Source organism: Psittacula echo (assembly GCF_963264785.1).
Source record: "Psittacula echo genome assembly, chromosome: Z".
Classification (NCBI taxonomy): domain Eukaryota; kingdom Metazoa; phylum Chordata; class Aves; order Psittaciformes; family Psittacidae; genus Psittacula; species Psittacula echo.
The window spans coordinates 27,575,481-27,594,671 of record NC_137742.1 but is presented as its reverse complement, the minus strand read 5'-3'; the positions used below and the strand labels follow the sequence as shown (position 1 = coordinate 27,594,671).

The following is a 19,191-nucleotide window of genomic DNA, read 5'->3' as shown; positions in this document are numbered from 1 at the left end:
CCAGTTTATTTTCTTGTAAATCAGTACAGAATTAAAACTGACAGGAGTCCTCTTCTCCGTGCTATTTGGAAACCACGGCTGTAGTAAATATCCACCACCCTGTGGCTGAGAAGAATCGAGCAGATAGTTCAGGACTATCTGATGTGCTTGCTTGCACATGTTTGTCTTTGGTGGTAGTTTATGCTGCTGAGAAGAAGAGACTTTAGAGCAGCTGATATACATAAATCATTTTCAGAGGAGCATGTTTTTAAGGAAATAAGACTTAAGGAGTTTCTTAAATCTGATCCTGTCAACCAGAATGTTACCTTGCCAAATTAACATTCAGAAAAAACAAGTGCACTTCCTGTCAGAAAGTATGTAATGTTACTGGTTTGGGATAAATCGTTATCCAAGTAATGGATAAATTAAGTAGCATGAAATTAAGTGCACTACTGCAGTTTGTAGTGTAACCTTTTAAATATCAGAAGTGTTAAAAATATTCTCGCTGAGTTGAATTTTCTTAGTTTGTTGAATGTATGTTTTTCTCCTTTTAAAAATTCAAGAAATAAAGCAATGCATTTGTGGAAAGTGCATTGATCAAATGGCCTGACTGTTGGTAGGTGAATTGTTATACTAAAGTGTGTTAGCTAGGTTTTAGTTCTTTCACAGTAGTGACTCTTCTGAGTTGCATGCATGGCCTACATGAAGATACTTCTGTGCAGTGAGTGGAGTAAGAAGGGTAGCTGTGTGTCCACCAGTTCAATCTTAGTTAGCAACTGGAGTAAAACCAAAGTGGTGTTCATTAAAAATGTTGATTTAGATGAGTTCTGGCCTAATTAGGAAGATCTCATATGGTCTTTTGAATTTATTACTTACGGTTTCAGTAGTACCCAGAGGCTTTGGTTCTAGGAAGGCTGTGATGTGGTTTCCAGTTCTAATAATTTCCACTGGAAGGGAAACATTTGAAAAGTTGGGGTTGAGAGTTACTCTTGGAGCAGTCTGCTTGGCTTGTTTGTTCAGTCTTCAATTCTTTATTCTTGAGGTATTTCTCAATGCTTGGTAAAAAGTAATGAAATAGATAAATTATTTCATGATTACTTGTGAGGTATAGTTTTTGGTACAAGTGATTTTCATTTCTGCACAAGAGTATCTTCATTCACTTATAGGAGAGTTTACCAGCTTTCCATGTATCTTGTCAAAACAATTTTCATTAGGGTTTTGGGAGATGCTTTTTTTTTAAAAAAAAAAAAAAAAGCTTGTTTTGAAATTATGGAGGTTTTTTGGTTGGGTTTTTTTTTTTTCTGATGTTGTTTGGGTTTTTTTTTTGAAAATTACTTGATTTCTTCTCTGATTCAGTACATGTGTAACATTCACTATGTCATCTTTGGGGTGTATTTTGTATTTTACATTTATATAAATGGAAGTTTATGCAAATAGGGGAATATGAGCTGTCCTGTCTAGGGTCTGGAAGGGTCACTGCTCACGTGTTTATGTTTCTTGGTAGAAGAAGCTGCTTACAACAGCTTAATTCCATCTCAGTATAAAAGAAAGTGACTGCAAAGAACAGTTATTAGTGACTTTTTTGTAGCATTCACACCAAGGAAACACAGTTACCGTGCTTGCTTATTTTTGTTCTTGTTGCTTGTCTTGGCTTACAAGGTTTTTGGTTGGCTTAAGCGTGTACTGTGTTGAGGTGATGGCCCTGCAAAGTTTCATGACAACTGCAGTTTTTGAAGTATATGTCTCATAGAGTCTTAAGCCACTGAACTACTGAAGATGTGTTGAAGCTGGGTGTTTTATTTTTGACTCATGAGGAGTTTATGAACACTCACAAAGTGTTCTAGGAGTTTCATTTCATATTCACAGCCATCTTCTACATGAATGGAATTATTTTAATTGTTTTACAGAAGTGATTTTTCCATCCCACGCTTGCATTGAGTGCTCCTAACTTCAGTATTATTTGATATTGGGTCATGTATAAAGTTTTCATAAGAAAAATAAAAGACCAAGGATTTCACATGTACCAACCCTAACTATTCTATTCTATACATGTTCATATTTGAAAGGTTGTTTGGTTTTTGGTTTTTGTTTTCCCTGTCTTTTTCTTCTCTTTAATGTTTTTGGTACTGTACTAAGCCAGAGGCATTTATCTTTTGAACACAGGGTGATCCATACTACAGCACACTTGATTTTAGCCAGAAGCCTGAGAAGTGATCCTTTGTGGTCAAAACTGTATGAAGTAAATTTCTAACTTTGTTTATTCTGCTTTCAGTGCTTTTACAGAACTCCTACCAACATCTTGATCTTGTAACTGAAATTAGGAATAATACTGATTTTCTTCTGATGCAGTCTGTGTAATGACAGGATTCCTGAAGCTATGCCTTCGTCTGTTCTTTACATTCTTATGTGAAGTTAGTTTTTCTAATTTCGTTTTGTTCTAACTAAAGTAAGAATAGAAAAATTTAAATAAAGGAACTTCTGAAACATTTTAGTTGACGGAAAATGCAAAGTTCATTTTGAGCTCATACTACAATAAATGAGGTGTCAGATTTTGATGTTAAATGTTATTGAAGGCTTTTATGAGTTTTGCAGAAATTAAAGAAACTATTTAACTTGAATAATTGTTTTAGCCATCCAAAGAATAACAATTAAAAAATCATACAGAGAGGAGTTTTAAATAATTGTGTTTCTATTTGCAACTTTTTTTTCTTTTTTTTCTTTTTTTTTTTTTCCTCACTGTGAAGTTATACTCAGGGCAATTCGGATGGAAAATATGGTGGTTTTCATCTGTAATATGTCTTGATTCCTATGTTTAGCTTTTGAGCTCTGGGGGAAGCTGGCAATTATGTATTTTAGTAACTTCTTTGCATCTCACTATTGGCATGAGCACCTGTGACAGCAAAGGTGTCAGAATTCGATTTTCTTTGAGGACTGGTACACAGTTTGCATGCATCAAATAATAAATCAGCATGTAAGTAAATAATTATTCAATCTTTTCCACACTGGTGTCATTTTTCAGTCCTGATATTTCTTTGTAACAAGTTGTTAATACTGTCAATAAAAGGCAGACTGTTAACATACTTCTCAAGTGTTAATAGCCTGCATAATAACACTGTGTCCACTGAGCTGAATATTAGAAATACTTTTTATCTTTCTTATGTATTACTTTATTACGTGAAAATAATAATATGAAAGCAGTTTTTCACACAGCATCCAGGGTCTCTGTTGCTGGAATTGGAGGATTTTTACTGAAGACAGGGTGGAAGAGTGGCACAGAATCAGATACAAGCCATTTCCTTGAGTCACTTAAGTCAAGTGCCTCTACCTTTATTCAGATTTAGCATATTTGGGGCAGTCAACTGTCCAAATTATGCTAAATCTGAATAAAGGTAGAGGCACTTGAAATTAAATTGATGGTCTGACTTTTGCAGTTTCAGTCTTTTAATACTTTCATACTACATGTGCTCTACAGACAGATAGGAACGGCCTCACGCTCTCAGGCCCTTGTTCTCATGGAGGGCTTCAACTACCCTGATATCTGTTGGAGCCAGACACAAGCAATCCAGAAAGTTCCTCGATTGTGTGGAAGACAATTTCCTTCTGCAAGTAATAGAGGAGCCAACAAAGAGAGGTGCCATGCTTGACCTCGTGCTCACCAACAAGGAAGGGCTGGTTGGAAATGTGATGCTCCAGGGCAGCCTTGGTTGCAGCAATCATGAGATGGTCGAATTCGAGATCCTCAGGACAGTGAGAAGTGTGTGCAGCAAGCTCACTGCCCTGGACTTCAAGAGAGCAGACTTTGGCCTCTTCAGGAACCTGCTTAGTAAGGTTCCATGGGATATAGCCCTAGAGGGCAGGAGGGCCCAAGACTCTTGGTAGTTATTCAAGGATCACCTGCTCCAAGCTCAGGAGTGTTGCATCCCAGCTAGAAGGAAGTGCAGCAGGAGGGCCAGGAGACCTCCTTGAATGGATAAGGAGCTGCTGAGAAAAATTCAAAGGAAAAAAGAGGCTTATAAAAGGTGAAAGCAAGGACAGGCGGCCTGGGAAGAATACAGGGATGTTGTCTGGGAAGCTAGGGACCAGGTTAGGAAAGCTAAGGCCCAGTTAGAATTGAACTTGGCTAGGGATGTTAAGGATAACAGGAAGGGATTCTATAGGTACGTAGCGAATAAAAGACAGACTAGGGACAACGTAGGCCCCCTCCGCAAGCAATTGGGAGAACTGGCTACCCTGGATTTGGAGAAGGCTGAGGTTCTTAGTGACTTCTTTTCCTTGGTCTTTGCTGGCAAATCCTCTGACCACACCACCCAAGTCTTGGAAGGCAAACGCAGGGACTGTGAGAATGAAGACCCTAGGCCCACTGTAGGAGAGGATCTGAGACCATCTTAAAAACCTGAATGTGTACAAGTCCATGGAACCTGATGAAATCCATTCGCGGGTCCTGAAGGAGCTGGCAAATGAAGTTGCTAAGCCACTGGCCATCATATTTGAAAAATCGTGGCAGTCAGGTGAAGTTCCCGACGACTGGAAAAAGGGAAATATAACCCCCATTTTCAAGAAGGGGAAAATGGATGACCCAGGGAATTACAGACCAGTCAGTCTCACCTCTGTGCCTGGCAAACTCTTGGAGCAGATTCTCCTGGAAGGCATGCTAAGGCACATGAAAAACAGCAAGAGGATTGGCAACAGCCAGCATGGCTTCACTAAGTGGAGATCCTGCCTGACCAACTTGGTGGCCTTCTATGATGGGGCTACGGAACTGATGGACAGGGTAGAGCAGTTGACGTCATCTACCTGGACTTGTGCAAAGCGTTCAACACTGTCTGTTGAACAATCCCCTGTCAAGGATGTTCAACATCCTTGTCTCTAAATTGAAGAAACATCAATTTGATGGGTGGACCACTCGGTGGATAAAGAGATGGCTGGATGGCCACACGCAAAGAGTTGTGATCAATGGCTCAATGTCCAGCTGGAGACCAGTAACGAGTGGTGTCCCTCAGGGACTGGTGTTGGGACCGGTCTTGTTCAACATCTTTGCTGGTGACATGGACAGTGGGATTCAGTGCTCCCTCAGCAAGTTTGCCGATGACACCAAGCTGTGTGGTTCGGTTGATACGCCGGAGGGAAGGGATGCCATCCAGAGGGACCTTGACACGCTTGTAAGGTGGACTGATACCAGCCTTATGGAGTTTAACCATGCCAAGTGCGAGGTCCTACACCTGGGTCGGAGCAATCCCAGGCACGGCTACAGGTTGGGCAGAGAAGAGATTCAGAGTAGCCCTGCGGAGAAGGACTTGGGGGTGTTGGTCAATGAGAAAATGAACATGAGCCGGCTGCAGTGTGCGCTCGCAGCCAGAAAGCCAGCCATATCCTGGGCTGCATCAAAAGGAGAATGACCAGCAGGTCCAAGGAGGTGATCCTGCGCCTCTGCTCTCATGAGACCTCACTTGGAGTATTGTGTGCAGTTCTGGTGTCCTCAACATAAAAAGGACATGTAACTGTTGGCCCTCCTCTGGACTTGTTCCACGAGGATGATCAGGGGACTGGAGCACTTCCCGTGTGAAGATAGGCTGAGAAAGTTGGGGCTGTTCAGCCTGGAGAAGAGAAGGCTGCGTGGAGACCTCATAGCAGCCTTCCAGTATCTGAAGGGGGCCTACAAGGATGCTGGGGAGGGACTATTCATCAGGGACTGTAGTGATAGGAGAAGGGGTAATGGGTTCAAACTTAAACAGGGGAAGTTTAGATTGGATCTAAGGAAGAAATTCTTTACTGAGAGGGTGGTGAGGCACTGGAATGGGTTGCCCAGGGAGGTTGTGAATGCTTCATCCCTGGCAGTGTTCATGGTCACGTTGGACAGAGCCTTGGGTGACATGGTTTAGTGCGAGGTGTCCCTGCCCATGGCAGGGGGGTTGGAACTGGATGATCTTAATGTCATTTCCAACCTATAACTGTTCTATGATTCTATGATACCTAACTCTGTCTGATTGGTTCAGTTGAGTTTCTGTGCCTGCTCCTAAAAGAGCTTGATTGTGGTTTTGTAAGTTGTCTTTATCCACTTTTAAGCATCCCAGGTTAGTAACAAAGCTTCCTACCCAGTAATGCTATTCTGTATTTCCTTTCCACCTTTTTGCTTTGCTTTAACTGTTGGTATCCACTGCCAAAGTCTTCGTCTTTAACTTTAGAAGTCCTACTGGTAGCAATTTGAAAGTTACCTCCTCCACTTATAGATGATTCTCTTGCTAATTTCCCCCCATTCCCAAGTCACAGAAATAATAGATTAGTATTTAATTGTAGCCTGACTTCACAGACTTCTCTGATTTCACACCCTACTTACTCAGTGTGATGCTGAAAGGGATGTAACGTGTTCTGTTAGAGGAAACAGCTCAGTCTTCCAGCCTGTTCTTGAGATGACTGCATGCCAAAAATATGTCACTCTTTGGATTGTTCTGACTGTTAGTGCTTCATTAGACTATAAAACTTTAGCCACTTTTTCCAAGGTGTTACAGCAAAAAATTTGTAAGATTGTGTCACCACAAGCTAGGTATTTTCTCTAGGTCTGTTTTCCATTAAAATGTTACTACTTTTAAGTCCTTATGAGTTTCTACACTGACATTCTGGTTCACCTTTTGCATTGTGTTTCAAACTGTGCTGCTCAATTTCCTTTGCATATTTCCATTTCCATTTTGTGTATGGCAGATGATCCACTGGTTTTATCTGACAGTGATACACACTTTAGCAGCTGGTACTAGCAACATATTTTGTTCCACACAGGAAGCTGAAAAGATAAAATCCATTAGGAGACCACCATTTATGAGAGTTTTTTAAAACAATTATTTTTTCCATCACTGGTATCATCATGGTAAATTTTTTTCTCGCTCATTGTGTAACAGTGTGATAGAGAAGGTTTTCAGCTGACATGAAATAGTGTTTAAAGCCTCTGCTATAAAACTAAGCCTTTAAGAAATATCTGAATAAGGAGGGGGAAAGATTTGTGTATGTTAGAGATAAGGACACACTCAGGATGTGCCTAAAAAATGTTGTGAACATTGGAATAGGAAATAGAAGCAGTCTTGTGTTCATTCAAGCTTCTTGAAGGGAAAGAGTGATAAAAGAACTAGGGAGATTGTGGAGGGGCATTTACCTTGAGTAAAGTATTTATTGGGAGTTGTGCCTGTTATTTACCAGAGGCTGCCAGTAAAAATGGAATTATTGTGGACTTAATTGATAAGGGGGTGCTTACAAGCTTGAGATGAAACTTGGGATGCAATGCTGCTTCATTTAATTCAAGTTCTGGTAAATGTGTATGTTAACTGTAAGAGATTCTCCTACTGTAAGTGAAAAAAATCAGGAAAATATTTGCCATCATGGTTTTACTTTATAGATATATGTAAAAGCTATGAAGCCATTCCCTTTTCTAATTGCCATTATAGGAGCTTAAGTGCTGCTAAAGGGTCAAGAGGAGTTCTGGTCTTTACATCACCTTCTGTTCTTTGAAATACAAGCTGGAGATAAACACACTTATGGGATCTTGCATCTTCAGAAGTCATCATAATAATCTGAATTAATAGAATATGATTATAGTTGGGATATTTTTGTTAGAATGTTTTTTAAAGATGGGTTTCTTTAAAATCTTGACTTCAGTTGGGTAGTATGTTTCAGGAGAAGATCTTCAGGAAAGTATGATTGCCATTTATTTTAAAAAGTCACCCATGTAATTCTTCAATAGGAAAAATTATCTCTAAATGCGAAAATAGATATTGACCTCCAGTTTGGTTGCTAATGAGGCCCACTTAAGTCCTGGAGTGGGAAAGTGGCATTTAAAGAAAAAATGTAACAGTCTCTCTCAGGTTTGTGTAATTTGCGGTTGCTTAATAGAACTGCTGTGTGTACCTGGAAGGCTGTGGTTCTTCCAACAGGGAGTGCTCCTGTCATAGGGAATAGCTTGAAGGGGAAGTTTAGGGGTGAGTGTGCTTCCTGCATGACAGTAAAGCTGAAATGGTTTATGAGTCAGCAATTTGGGATAGGAAGAAATTCTTGTTATATGTTTTCCCAGTAACAAATACATGTTAAGTAATTTGTGCCAGTATCACATTTTCTGCTTATTTTAATCTGGCGAAAATAAGACCACAGGTTCATGCCATAAAGGGTAAGGTTAGCTTAATTTAGGTTTTTGGTTTTTATTTTAATCAATTTAGTAACTAGACAGTTTACCATATAGTTAAAGCCTATCAAAGAATTTAACTATTGATTTTCATAAGCAACGAGGAAATACGTCAGAAGTTCCCATATCAGAAGTACCTGCATTTATAAGGACTTACTAATGGCAGTAATTGAATAATAAAGGCTTGGTAGGTTACGTTAGTTGGATACAATTAATGGAAAAAAGAATGCATTAATCTTACACTGGATTAAACAGTAGTATTTCATTCAAAACTTTTAATTGAAGCCATCTGTTTCTAAAATACGAGATTTTTAAAGTCAAAGTTTTGAATTTGAGCTAGAAGTTACTGGGAAAGAAACTATGGCCTGTCTCAAGTAAGAATGACGACTGAATGAACAATGGTCTTCTGCAATTTAAGGATCATTCAGTTTCTTTTAATGTAATAATCTAGTGAGCAGTATTTCATGTTTAAGGCAGTATTGTTTCATCGTCCACGGTAATATACAGCCATAAATCTCATGTGCATGTATAGGTACTGGCCTTTGCCAGAAGTTGGTTCTCAGTTATTTCTATAAGGGAGCTTTAAAAAAGTATATTTCTAGCTTAAGATAAAAAATAAAGTTTTACTCTATACAAACACTGACAGAGTTACAGGTGGCTTTATACAGAGAGAGTAACAGGTCAACCACTTTACAGGAATACAGTTCTTTGTGATAAGTATGTTACTGTCTGAAAAAATACAAAATACTTATTCAGTAAATATTACAAATTAATTCCGTAAGGTTTTTTTTTTTCCTATTGTTCAACTGGAACTTGGAAACAAATGTATGATTTAATTTTATTTTTTTTTTTTTCTCCTTCCCTCCCCCTCCAGGTATTAAGTCTTAAAAGAGGTACTTGTTTTCAAGAAGTACTATGGATGACCCGAAAAAAACTTGCAATAGCTCTTGCAATGATGGAGTTCTACTCAGAATGGGCCTCAATGATAACAAAGCTGGAATGCAAGGTTTGGATAAAGAGAAAATCAATAGAATTATCATGGAAGCTACTAAGGTTGGTTTGCTTACTCTTTTCCTGCTGCTTTATCCATTGTCCAGTATCATCAGATCTTCTTCATTCCTTCTCCAAATGTTATCCCTCACATGTGTAAGTGGAGGGCATCTCCTAAGAAGAAATGTGTGGGTAGGGAAGTAGGAGAAAGACTATAGCTTAATACCATAAGGATTCATTCACAGGGACGTGAAGAAACACAACTGAATACGTCTTTAGATAATCCCATTTTGCCCAAAGCAGTGCATAAATATCACTGTATTGTCCCTTTTGCCTGTCCCGTTATACCTGTATTGGTCACCTTCTATAACTTTTGAATTTGATATAGTCAGGTTTTTCTAGTCCCTTCAGTAGAATTTCTTTGTGTTTACTACCTCTTTTCTTGACTGTCTTCTCAGTATTTGAGTGAGGTGGCCAGTAGCGTGCAACTTTGTACCAAAGATCCGCAGAAGACCCCACAAAGCATTGGAATATTAGTCCTCTTGTTCTTGGAGAGTCTTTACTTTATTTGAGCATCCCTGGGTTTTTTTACTTTTCCTTGCACAAATGTATGTTCCACTTGCTGCTGCTTTGGCCCTGGTTTATCTGGTTGATATTTTGCTCATGAATTCTGTGTTGACTGCTATTGCTATATGGTAAGCTGCAGGGGTGCAAGGAGCAGAAAATATACTATGAAGAGCTTTTATTTGGCAAACTTTATTTTCTGCTTGCATTTTCACTTTGATACTTTATATGCTGTTGAGCCCCTTGTTGATTAGATGTTTCTTTTACTTACTCTGTTTGCTCTTTCTTGAAAACATAGTGCTTTGTCAGACATATCCCTAATAATGATATTTGAATAAATTGTTTTGTCAGAACAGCTACTGTTCCATTTCCTGTTGTGGAATAGAATGAATTACAAAATAGGCTTTCAAAACTGATATACAGGCATCTATCTATGTGTCAGAAATACAATTCTGTGAAAAAAGGCAAAAGAATGTAACAGATATAGCTCAAGAAATCTGAAGTGTTGATTCTTTTTCTTAAATTTTTCTTTACTCTTCAAAATTACACCTACAAACACTACCCATAATTGTATTACAGCAAAATTTTATAGCTTCTCATCTGTAAAATACTGCAAGAAATTTAAAGAACCCCAAAGCTTAATAAGAGTCTTAAGTATTGGGCTGATTCACACACCAATAGTTTGGTACTGACTTCTTTCAATCAGCTTTGATAAGTCACATTTGATTGCAGAGGGAAGAAAAAATGAAATGCATGTCTGATATTGAAAGAGAACATACAATAGTTTCTTCTAAGCAATGAGACATGACTCTTTACAGTCTTGCCATTCATCCTTTTTATCATTATTGTAAAAGTGGATATTGTTGCTTTTTATATTTGTGCCTGATTCTTCTTTGACTATGGCTGAATTCTTGTCTTTGGCAACGGTCTGATAGCCAAAAGCTTAGAGCTAAAAATTTGCCTGCTTTTACAGACTTTTATAAATGACATTTCAGGCAGTTCAGTAAAAGACATTACTTCTTCCTGAAAATGTTATTTCTCTTGTAAGCTAAGTAGATATTGTTGGAAAAATATTTTATTTCTTGGTTTTTAATTTTCTTCTGTTCTATTTCATCGTATGCCCTCTTTTCTTTGTTAGGAAGGAAGTCACATACATTCTTTGCATGATTGTTGTCTTTTTATGTTTTTATTACATCTCCTTTTTTTCATTCCTTTTCTTGAAGGAATAATTACATAATTGAGGGTGAGAGGGCTTTTTTATACTCATTTGCTTTTCATCACCATCTTCCAAATAGCTTCTAATTCTGCAGTATCCTTCAAGTTTAAATGGCCAATGAAACACTCAACATTATATTTGGATTTGACTTTTACAATGTCATTATTTATTTCTGTGTACATTAAAGTATACAGAAGTCTGGCAAAATGCTTAAATTTTTAACTTTTTTTTATTTTTAGTTTTTTACTCCGCTTGGAGGTATTACAAAGAATAGTTTGACTTTTAGCTACTATTTCAGATTATTGTGGTCAAGTGTTAGAATGAATAAATATAGTAAGTTCTCTAAATAGTCCCTTGTACTCATCTGAGTATAGGTTATCTGAGAAGGAGAAATACATCTGTGTCTTTTGAGGAGGGACATGTAAAGTACCACTGGTGTCTCTTGTGCATCATTTATATGAAAATACAAAGTATACATTATAAACCATTACTGTGTTTTGCGTTTTCTGTATTTAAGGATCAGATGTGGTTATTCATAGGAAAAGACAAAAACCATAGTGTTTTTGTTATTTTCTTCCAGGGTTCTAGATTTTATGAAAATGAACTTAAAAAAGATCAACAAGTTAACCAAAGGATTGAAAAAATGATGCAGCTAAAAGAGAAAATTACAACACAACAGCTCTTGAAAGCACAGCTGCAGGTACTAATTAATCTTATAAAAACTTCTTGGAGTAAAAGGTGAATGAGAAACACTTTGGTGTGTTCTAGTGTATTGCATTAAATTCTGGTAATAAGTACAATGTTAACTATGATTTTGATGTTAGTCACAGAAGTAAAACTGCACAATGTTTTCATGATGTAATCTTTATAAAAACTTGCTAGAAGAATAAATTGTAAAATCACTCTGAAATGTTCTCTAAATGAGTAAAACAAAGTAATTCCTGTTTTTCTAAGTCTGGTTAGTTTATAGGGCTGTCATGGTTTATGTAAACATTTTGTTAAATACCTTATTAATACCAGTCTTGAGTTTACTTTCTGTTTGTATAATATATGTATATTTGTGTTCAGTGGCCTGAAGTGGGAGGAAGGGGCTCACAGTTATCAACTCTTCTGGATATAATTTATTTCTTATTTATGCTAATTAATGAAAAAAATCATCATGGCAAGCAGTCACAAGAAATACAAGCACCCTGAGCTAGAAAGATGAAGAGGGTGTTTGTCTTCTCACATGCTAAAGACGGATAACAGCATCCGAAGTGTTACTGTGTATGAAAGGTTGTTGAAAGAAAACAACGGCACCAAGACTGCATGCTAAACATTCTTAGGCGCAACAGAATTAAAGTTGCTTGTAGAAGCTTAATTCCTTTCCTTTTTCATTTGTACTGTGATTCAGTCTTTAATTACATAATTGCTCGCTGGTTTTCCCTAACAGGCTTCCTGCTTCATTCACTACACAGTGCAGACAGTGTGCACTGAGTGGGCAATTATTCAATATTTACTGTTGTCTTCATTGTTCAGTGGGTGGCCCTAAGCTTTATTTGTTGTATGCTAGTCTAACACAGCCTTGAATGCAGAATTACTGACTTCCTCATACGCTTCTCTATGTTGTACACCACATAGTGTGAATTCTTTAAAGTATTGCAATACTCCAGTAGTGTGGTTTGTTTTGTAGACGAGGAGCTGAAGCACATGAAGATTAGACACATCCATTAATTTTGAATGCTGTTGTGAGGATTATAAGTCCTGAGCTTTGGTGTACAATCTTCCTTCATTCATTGCAGATTTGCTAATTACTTCTGTAAATTATGTCAGTATATCAAATTTGTGCCCAGGAAAGCTTCTAATTACTGAGTATCTCTGGGAAGTTTGTTATATGCATGTATGTCTCAACTTGTTTTAGTTAATATTTAACATGGATCAGTTATGTCTCTTCTTGTTCAGTATTGTTTTGTTTGTTGTTTGATTTTTGTTGTTTTGGGCTTTTTTTGTGGTGGTTGGGGTTTATTTTTGTTTGGTGTTGTTCTGTTTTTTTCTTTTTTGTGGGGTTTTTGTTTGTTTTTGTTTTGTTTTTATTTTAGGGTAGCTTTTAAGTCATTTAATTATGAAAAAGATAACTTCCTTTTCCATCCTTCCTGGTTCATGATTGCTGTTGCCCTCATTTATTCATTGCAAGTTCCGACCCTTTTGCTCTCTCTCTGTGCCTTTCTTTTGATTTATCCTACCCTTGATTTCCCTCTTCTTGTCCCACATCCCCAGATTCCATCAGTCCTCTTTCCAGAGCAGTCATTGTGCCCCCAGAGTCCCCACTGAAGTCCCCAGTCTCCTGGCCCAGCAGTCTATCTCTCTATGCCTAATATCCAAAATGCCTCTCCGTTTTCCTGTCACTTACCTGCCAGCTACTCTTTTCCAGGTCTTTATCTCCACCTTTAACTTTGCAAGTCTTTTGTGCCTTATTTGGTTTTTTTAATGTGTGCTGTGTGTTGTTTAATCAGCTTCTCTAGGTCTTTAGATATATAGTCAGGTCTTACTATCTTCTGCTCTTTAATTTTGTCTATGGAGTTAACTCTTACTTTTATTTCTGCCTTCTGATATACCATGAGAGAATTTGTTTTCTTAAAATTTTAAGTATGAGGTAGTCACACTGCCATCGGATTCCTCTAAGTAGGTCTTTGAAGAGGCTGAAGATTTGCTGATGATATGAAGCTGGGAGGAGTGGCTGATACACATGAAGGCTGTGCTGCCATTCAGCAGGACCTTGATAGGCTGGAGAACTGGGTGGAGAGAAACCTAACAAGGTTCAACAAGGACAAGTGTAGGGCACTGCACCTGGAGAGGAAGAAGGCTGAGTACTGGTACAGATTGAGGTGACCTACTGGGGAGCAGTTGAGCTGGGAGGGACCTGGGAGTACTGGTGGATGATAAATTGACTATCAGCTGGCATTGTGCCCTTGCAGCCAGCAAGGCCAGTAGTAACCTGGGGTGCATTGGGGGGAGTGTGGCCAGCAGGTTGAGGGAGATGATCCTTCCCCTTTATTCGACCCTCGTGAGGCCACATCTGGAATCCTGTGTCCAGTTTTGGGCTCCTCAGCACAAGAAAGACAAGGGGGTCCAGTGGAGGCCACAAGGATGATTAGGGCTGTTATGAGGGGAGACTGTGGGAGCTGGGCCTAGTTAAGTCTGAAGAAGAGAAGACTGAGAGGGCATCTCTTTAATGCATGTAAGTATCTCAAAGGTGGGTGCCAGGAGGATGGTACCAGACTCTTCAGTGACAGAATAAGGAGCAATGGCCATAAATTAAAACAGAATGAGGAGAGGTTTCTTAGAAGGGCCTGTTGCAATAGGATGAAGGATGATGGTTTTAAACTGGAAGAGAGGAGATCAGGCAGTGTGCTAGGAAAGAAATATTTATGATGAGGGTAGTAAAATACTGGCACAGGCTCCTCAGAAAGATGGTGATATCCCTGGAGATATTTAAGACCAGGCTGGGTGTGGTTCTGAGCAAACTGATCTAGTTCAAGTTGTGCCTGCTTATTGCAGGGGGATTGGACTATATGACCTTTAGAAGTCCCTTCCAGCCCAAACTATTCTATGATTCTATGAGGAAGAACTTCTTTACATTGAGTGTGGCAGAGCACTGGAACAGGCTGCCCAGGGAGATTGTGGAGCCTCCCACTCTGGAGACATTCAAAACCCGCCTGGATGCGTTCCTGTGTAACCTGCTCTAGGTGGCCCTGCCTTGGCAGCAGGGTTGGACTAGATGATCTCCAGAGGTCCCTTCAGGTCCTAACGATTCTGTGATGTAAAAATAAACAAAAAGGTCCCTGCTTACTGGATTTATTGGACAAAATCCTGGTTACATGGTGGAAACAGTAACATAAATAGAATGTAGAATCTGCAAGGTAAACCACTACTGCAGTGTGTGAGAATCTTTTTCATTTTTTACAGTTTTCTTTAGAAGGCCTTCTTTGCAGAAGAGCACTTAACCACCATCGATTTTTGCAAATATTGGCACAGTAGAAAGTGCTTATGAAGCTGCTTAAAACTGCCATTTATGTGTACAAATATTTCTTTGGGTTTTTTTGTTTGTTTGCTGGAGTTTTTAATCTTAAATTTGAGAGGTAGTTTGAAGTTTTTCTAATTAATGTCATTGTTATATTTTAAGAGAAATTATATACTGTACAGTATCATGTGATTCTTAATTTTGGAAAACTTTTCTGTAACAGCGTTAGATTATTCCAACAGTCTCAAGTAGAATTGCTTGAAATTCAACAGTAGTTACAATGGTTTAAAAAGTATCCAGCTGCTACCAGATTTGCAAACTGCTGTGCTATTGTTTGCTATTTTTATCCATGTGGATTTTCCCTAGATGTTTATTCTGTAAATAGTTACTATTAACTTAAAATTATATCACTGTTTATCTCTTCACCTTGTCAGATGCTCTTACAAATATAAAAAAGATTTTGAATGATATTTTCTGTCTTACTTTGGCAAAGCAATTTAAGATAGAAAACTTGTATTTTGCATCATGGGATAAAAAGAAGTGAGAGGTTATTCTTTAGATCACTTGAAAGTCACTAGAAGCAGTTACAATTTGTATTTTTTAGGTGTGGGTTTGTTTTTTTTTTTTTTTCATCTGGCTTGGAAATAAAAAGTCTCAGTATAGAATCATAGAATCATAGAATAGTTAGGGTTGGAAAGGACCTTGAGATCATCTAGTTCCAACCCCCCTGCCATGGGCAGGGACACCCCACACTAAACCATATCACCCAAGGCCTCATCCAACCTGGCCTTGAACACTGCCAAGGATGGAGCACTCACAACCTCCCTGGGCAACCCATTCCAGTGCCTCACCACCCTCTCAGTAAAGAATTTCTTCCTTAGATCCAATCTAAACTTCCCCTGTTTAAGTTTGAACCCGTTACCCCTTGTCCTGTCACTACAGTCCCTGATGAAGAGTCCCTCCCCAGCATCCTTGTAAGCCCCCTTCAGATACTGGAAGGCTGCTATGAGGTCTCCACGCAGCCTTCTCTTCTCCAGGCTGAACAGCCCCAACTTTCTCAGCCTATCTTCATACGGGAAGTGCTCCAGTCCCTCATCATCCTCGTGGCTCTCCCCTGGACTTGTTCCAACAGTTCCATGTCCTTTTTATGTTGAAGACACCAGAACTGCACACAATACTCCAAATGAGGTCTCACAAGAGCAGAGTAGAGGGGCAGGATCACCTCCTTCGACCTGCTGGTCACGCTCCTTTTGATGCAGCCCAGGATACGGTTGGCTTTCTGGGCTGTGAGCGCACACTGCAGCCGGCTCATGTTCATTTTTTAATCGACCAACACCCCCAAGTCCTTCTCTGCAGGGCTGCTCTGAATCTCTTCTCTGCCCAACCTGTAGCTGTGCCTGGGACTGCTCCGACCCAGGTATCTCTTTCTGTCTTCAAGGAAAAATTGGAAGCAACTTTTAAAAACTTGTCAGCCTGGCTTGCCTCTAAGAAATTATTCCATGACTTTTCTTATCTTACTAAGGAAATATTTGTATGTGCCTGAAATTTGCTGAGTATGTTTGGGTGTATTACTTGTTGTATCAGTTGCTTTTGCTGAAGAGTTATCTTTTTGTATTTCTGATTAGTTTATGTAATTTTACTTCATTCTTCAGATGCATGTGTTAACTAATCAGTAACTATGATGATACATTTGGGAAGAAAAGGCAAAAAGAAGTTTGTTCTTGATTTGATTAGTTGAAATGCAGAAGTTATGTAATTGGAGAAGCAATTGGCAGAATTAATTAAGCAATTTGAGTTTCAAAGTAACTTGAAAATTATCAGTATATTTTAAAATAAGGGTGTTTTTCATTATTCCTGTGTGACTTGAACTCCTACTGAATTAGTAGCATGAAAATGATGTAAATTACCCAGTTTTTGTTGTTGTTTGAATGGCTTTCCCCATGTGTTTTTAATTTGTCTAAACCAGTTTTCTTGGCTTCAGGGAGCATACTGTGCTCTTCTTTATGGAATATTTTAGTTTGAGGCCCCATTCTAGCCTTTCATCCCTCAAATCAACTTGGAACAAACCAGAGAGAATACTTCGTAAACCATAACTTGAAAATTTAGTTTGAACATTCATACCCATTTGCCTTGGTTCAAGAGTCTAAACACGGGTTTTTGGATAAGAGTTTTGTGGTTTTTATTAAGCAGCTCTGTCAAGGGGAAAAAGACAGAAAATGTCTTCAAGTAACTATGCAAGTTACACATAAACATCCCTCTCGAGGACCATAAACCCACTGCGATCAATCCAGAGACATTTCTGTAATTGTATCTTGATGTCATTAATGTGTGTGTGTCCTTGTACTTGCAAGCAAAGAGTAGTTAAATTTCTTGAGCTCTATTATGCCTATTTGGTGGGGTTTTTTTCTTTTTTTTCCTTTTTTTTTTCTTTTTTTCTTCCCTTTTTTTTTTTTCCTTTTTTTTTTTTTTTGTAGTTGTTGAACTATCTGTCACTTACAGAATGGTTTGCAGTACTGCCAACATAGACATCTTAAATTCTTAAATTGCCTACCAAATAATGCATTCACACTTTCTGGTCACACAGTTCATAACTCATTCACATTTGAAAGACATTTCAGAAACAAGCACATGATCTGCAAGTCTTTTTGCAAAAGAATGCAAGCAGATTAAGCCCAATTAAAGTAGTTCATGGAGATGTCCTTGTGCTTTGGCTTCTGCCTCACAACATCTTGGAACTAATGCAGCAGGAGTATTGCTCACGGCCTACTAGCAGACAATACATGTTTAACTCTGAGTGAAATGTGCTCCCTATGCATGGGCTTTTCTTGAAAACTCATCTTGCATTTTTTGCTAGCAATCCAGCCTTGTATAGTATGGATTCATGTAACAAATGTTGAGGAATTTTATAAAGGGATTAAAAGTAGTTTTACTTAGCAGTAAATGAATCTATTTGTTTGAGACCTTATTTTTCTGACAAGATAAATGGATCTGCCGTGTGAGCTGTTGGCCTTCTCTTAGCCTGTCTAGGCTGGTTTTCTGAAGTGTGGTAGCTTAGTTTAGGAGCACTGGAAATTCTCGAAAAGCATGAAAGCATGTTTGTTTTTTTTTCTTTCCTTTTTTTAATAACCTGTATTCTGTAGCTACAGCTGCATATTCGGTGTCTTACAAAGTTTCTGTCTTAGTCAGGTGATATATCCTTCCCCCCCCCCATAGGTGGGGTTTTGCTGTTTGTTGAGTTAGTGGTTTTTTCATTGGGTTTGGAGTTGAGAGGTTTTTTGTAGCATTTGCTGCAGCAACAGCAGTGTTCTGAGAGCAACCTTCATCAGAAACTTGGTTGACAGTGAGTTTTTTTGGTGGTGCTGATTTGGTGAGGTGCGCTCGTTTGTTTTTTTAACTATGTGCCAGATGCATTTGATTTTCTAGGATCATCTGTAATATTGCACTTTTACCAGGTTAATAGTTTTTCAATTACTGTTTTATTCTGTTCAGGTGGACAAACTTGTGGTAGAACTGGAACAGAGCCGTAACCTTAGCAATACAATTGTACACATTGACATGGATGCGTTCTATGCAGCTGTGGAGATGAGAGACAAACCAGAGCTGAAAGAAAAGCCTATAGCTGTGGGATCAATGAGTATGTTGGTATGGCCAAATGTCAAGTGATACAGAAATCAATTACATGAATCTAAAGCCTAATAAATTATACAATAATAATGCAATATGACACTGTTACATAGAAAAAATTTGTAAGTGTAAAAAATTAACAAAAATAATAGAGGGAACATTGGTTCTCAGACTAGACCATGTAAGATGGATTTTATTTTTCGGTAAAAAGTGTACTGATGAAAGTTTAAAGGATGTAAACAGATTGAAAGATGACGGGGGAAGATGCATATAAATTCTCAGTGTTTTGAGCTTTTTCTTCGTGGAGATACATGATACAATTTGATTATTTAACACTGAACTTCAAGAAAAAACCTGATTACTGAGCACTAAACTTATTTAATCTCTCCTAAGTCTACCTCAAATTACCATGCTAGGAGATTTGGTGTACGTGCAGCCATGCCTGGATTTATTGCTAAAAAGCTATGTCCACATCTAACTATAGTACCGTTAAACTTTGGAAAATACAGCAAAGTGAGTAATGAGGTAAGTCTGAAAGTTCTCTTTAACCAAAAGTCAATTCACTTGGTTTTAGACTCTTATCAATACATAACTTTTAGGTAATATGAAAAGTAGTAGTTTAAATACTGAACTCTTCATTGATGTGGCTTTGAAAAC

General features: G+C 38.3%; 1 protein-coding gene across 8 annotated transcripts in view; it reads left to right on the top strand.

The window, feature by feature from the left end:
- Positions 1-19,191, top strand: part of POLK (DNA polymerase kappa) — a 39,437-nt gene that overhangs the window by 3,058 nt on the left and 17,188 nt on the right. For 5 of the 8 annotated variants that reach the window (XM_080638496.1, XM_080638495.1, XM_080638494.1 and 2 more), the window contains 4 exons: positions 9,015-9,193; positions 11,491-11,610; positions 18,400-18,552; positions 18,928-19,059. In XM_080638496.1, the coding sequence (XP_080494622.1) occupies positions 9,056-9,193; positions 11,491-11,610; positions 18,400-18,552; positions 18,928-19,059 (543 nt within the window). In that variant the 5' untranslated portion in view covers positions 9,015-9,055. Of the gene's footprint in view, positions 1-9,014; positions 9,194-11,490; positions 11,611-13,623; positions 16,328-18,399; positions 18,553-18,927; positions 19,060-19,191 lie in introns of those variants that run through there. The other 3 variants (XM_080638493.1, XM_080638499.1, XM_080638500.1) reach the window with 3 other exon arrangements.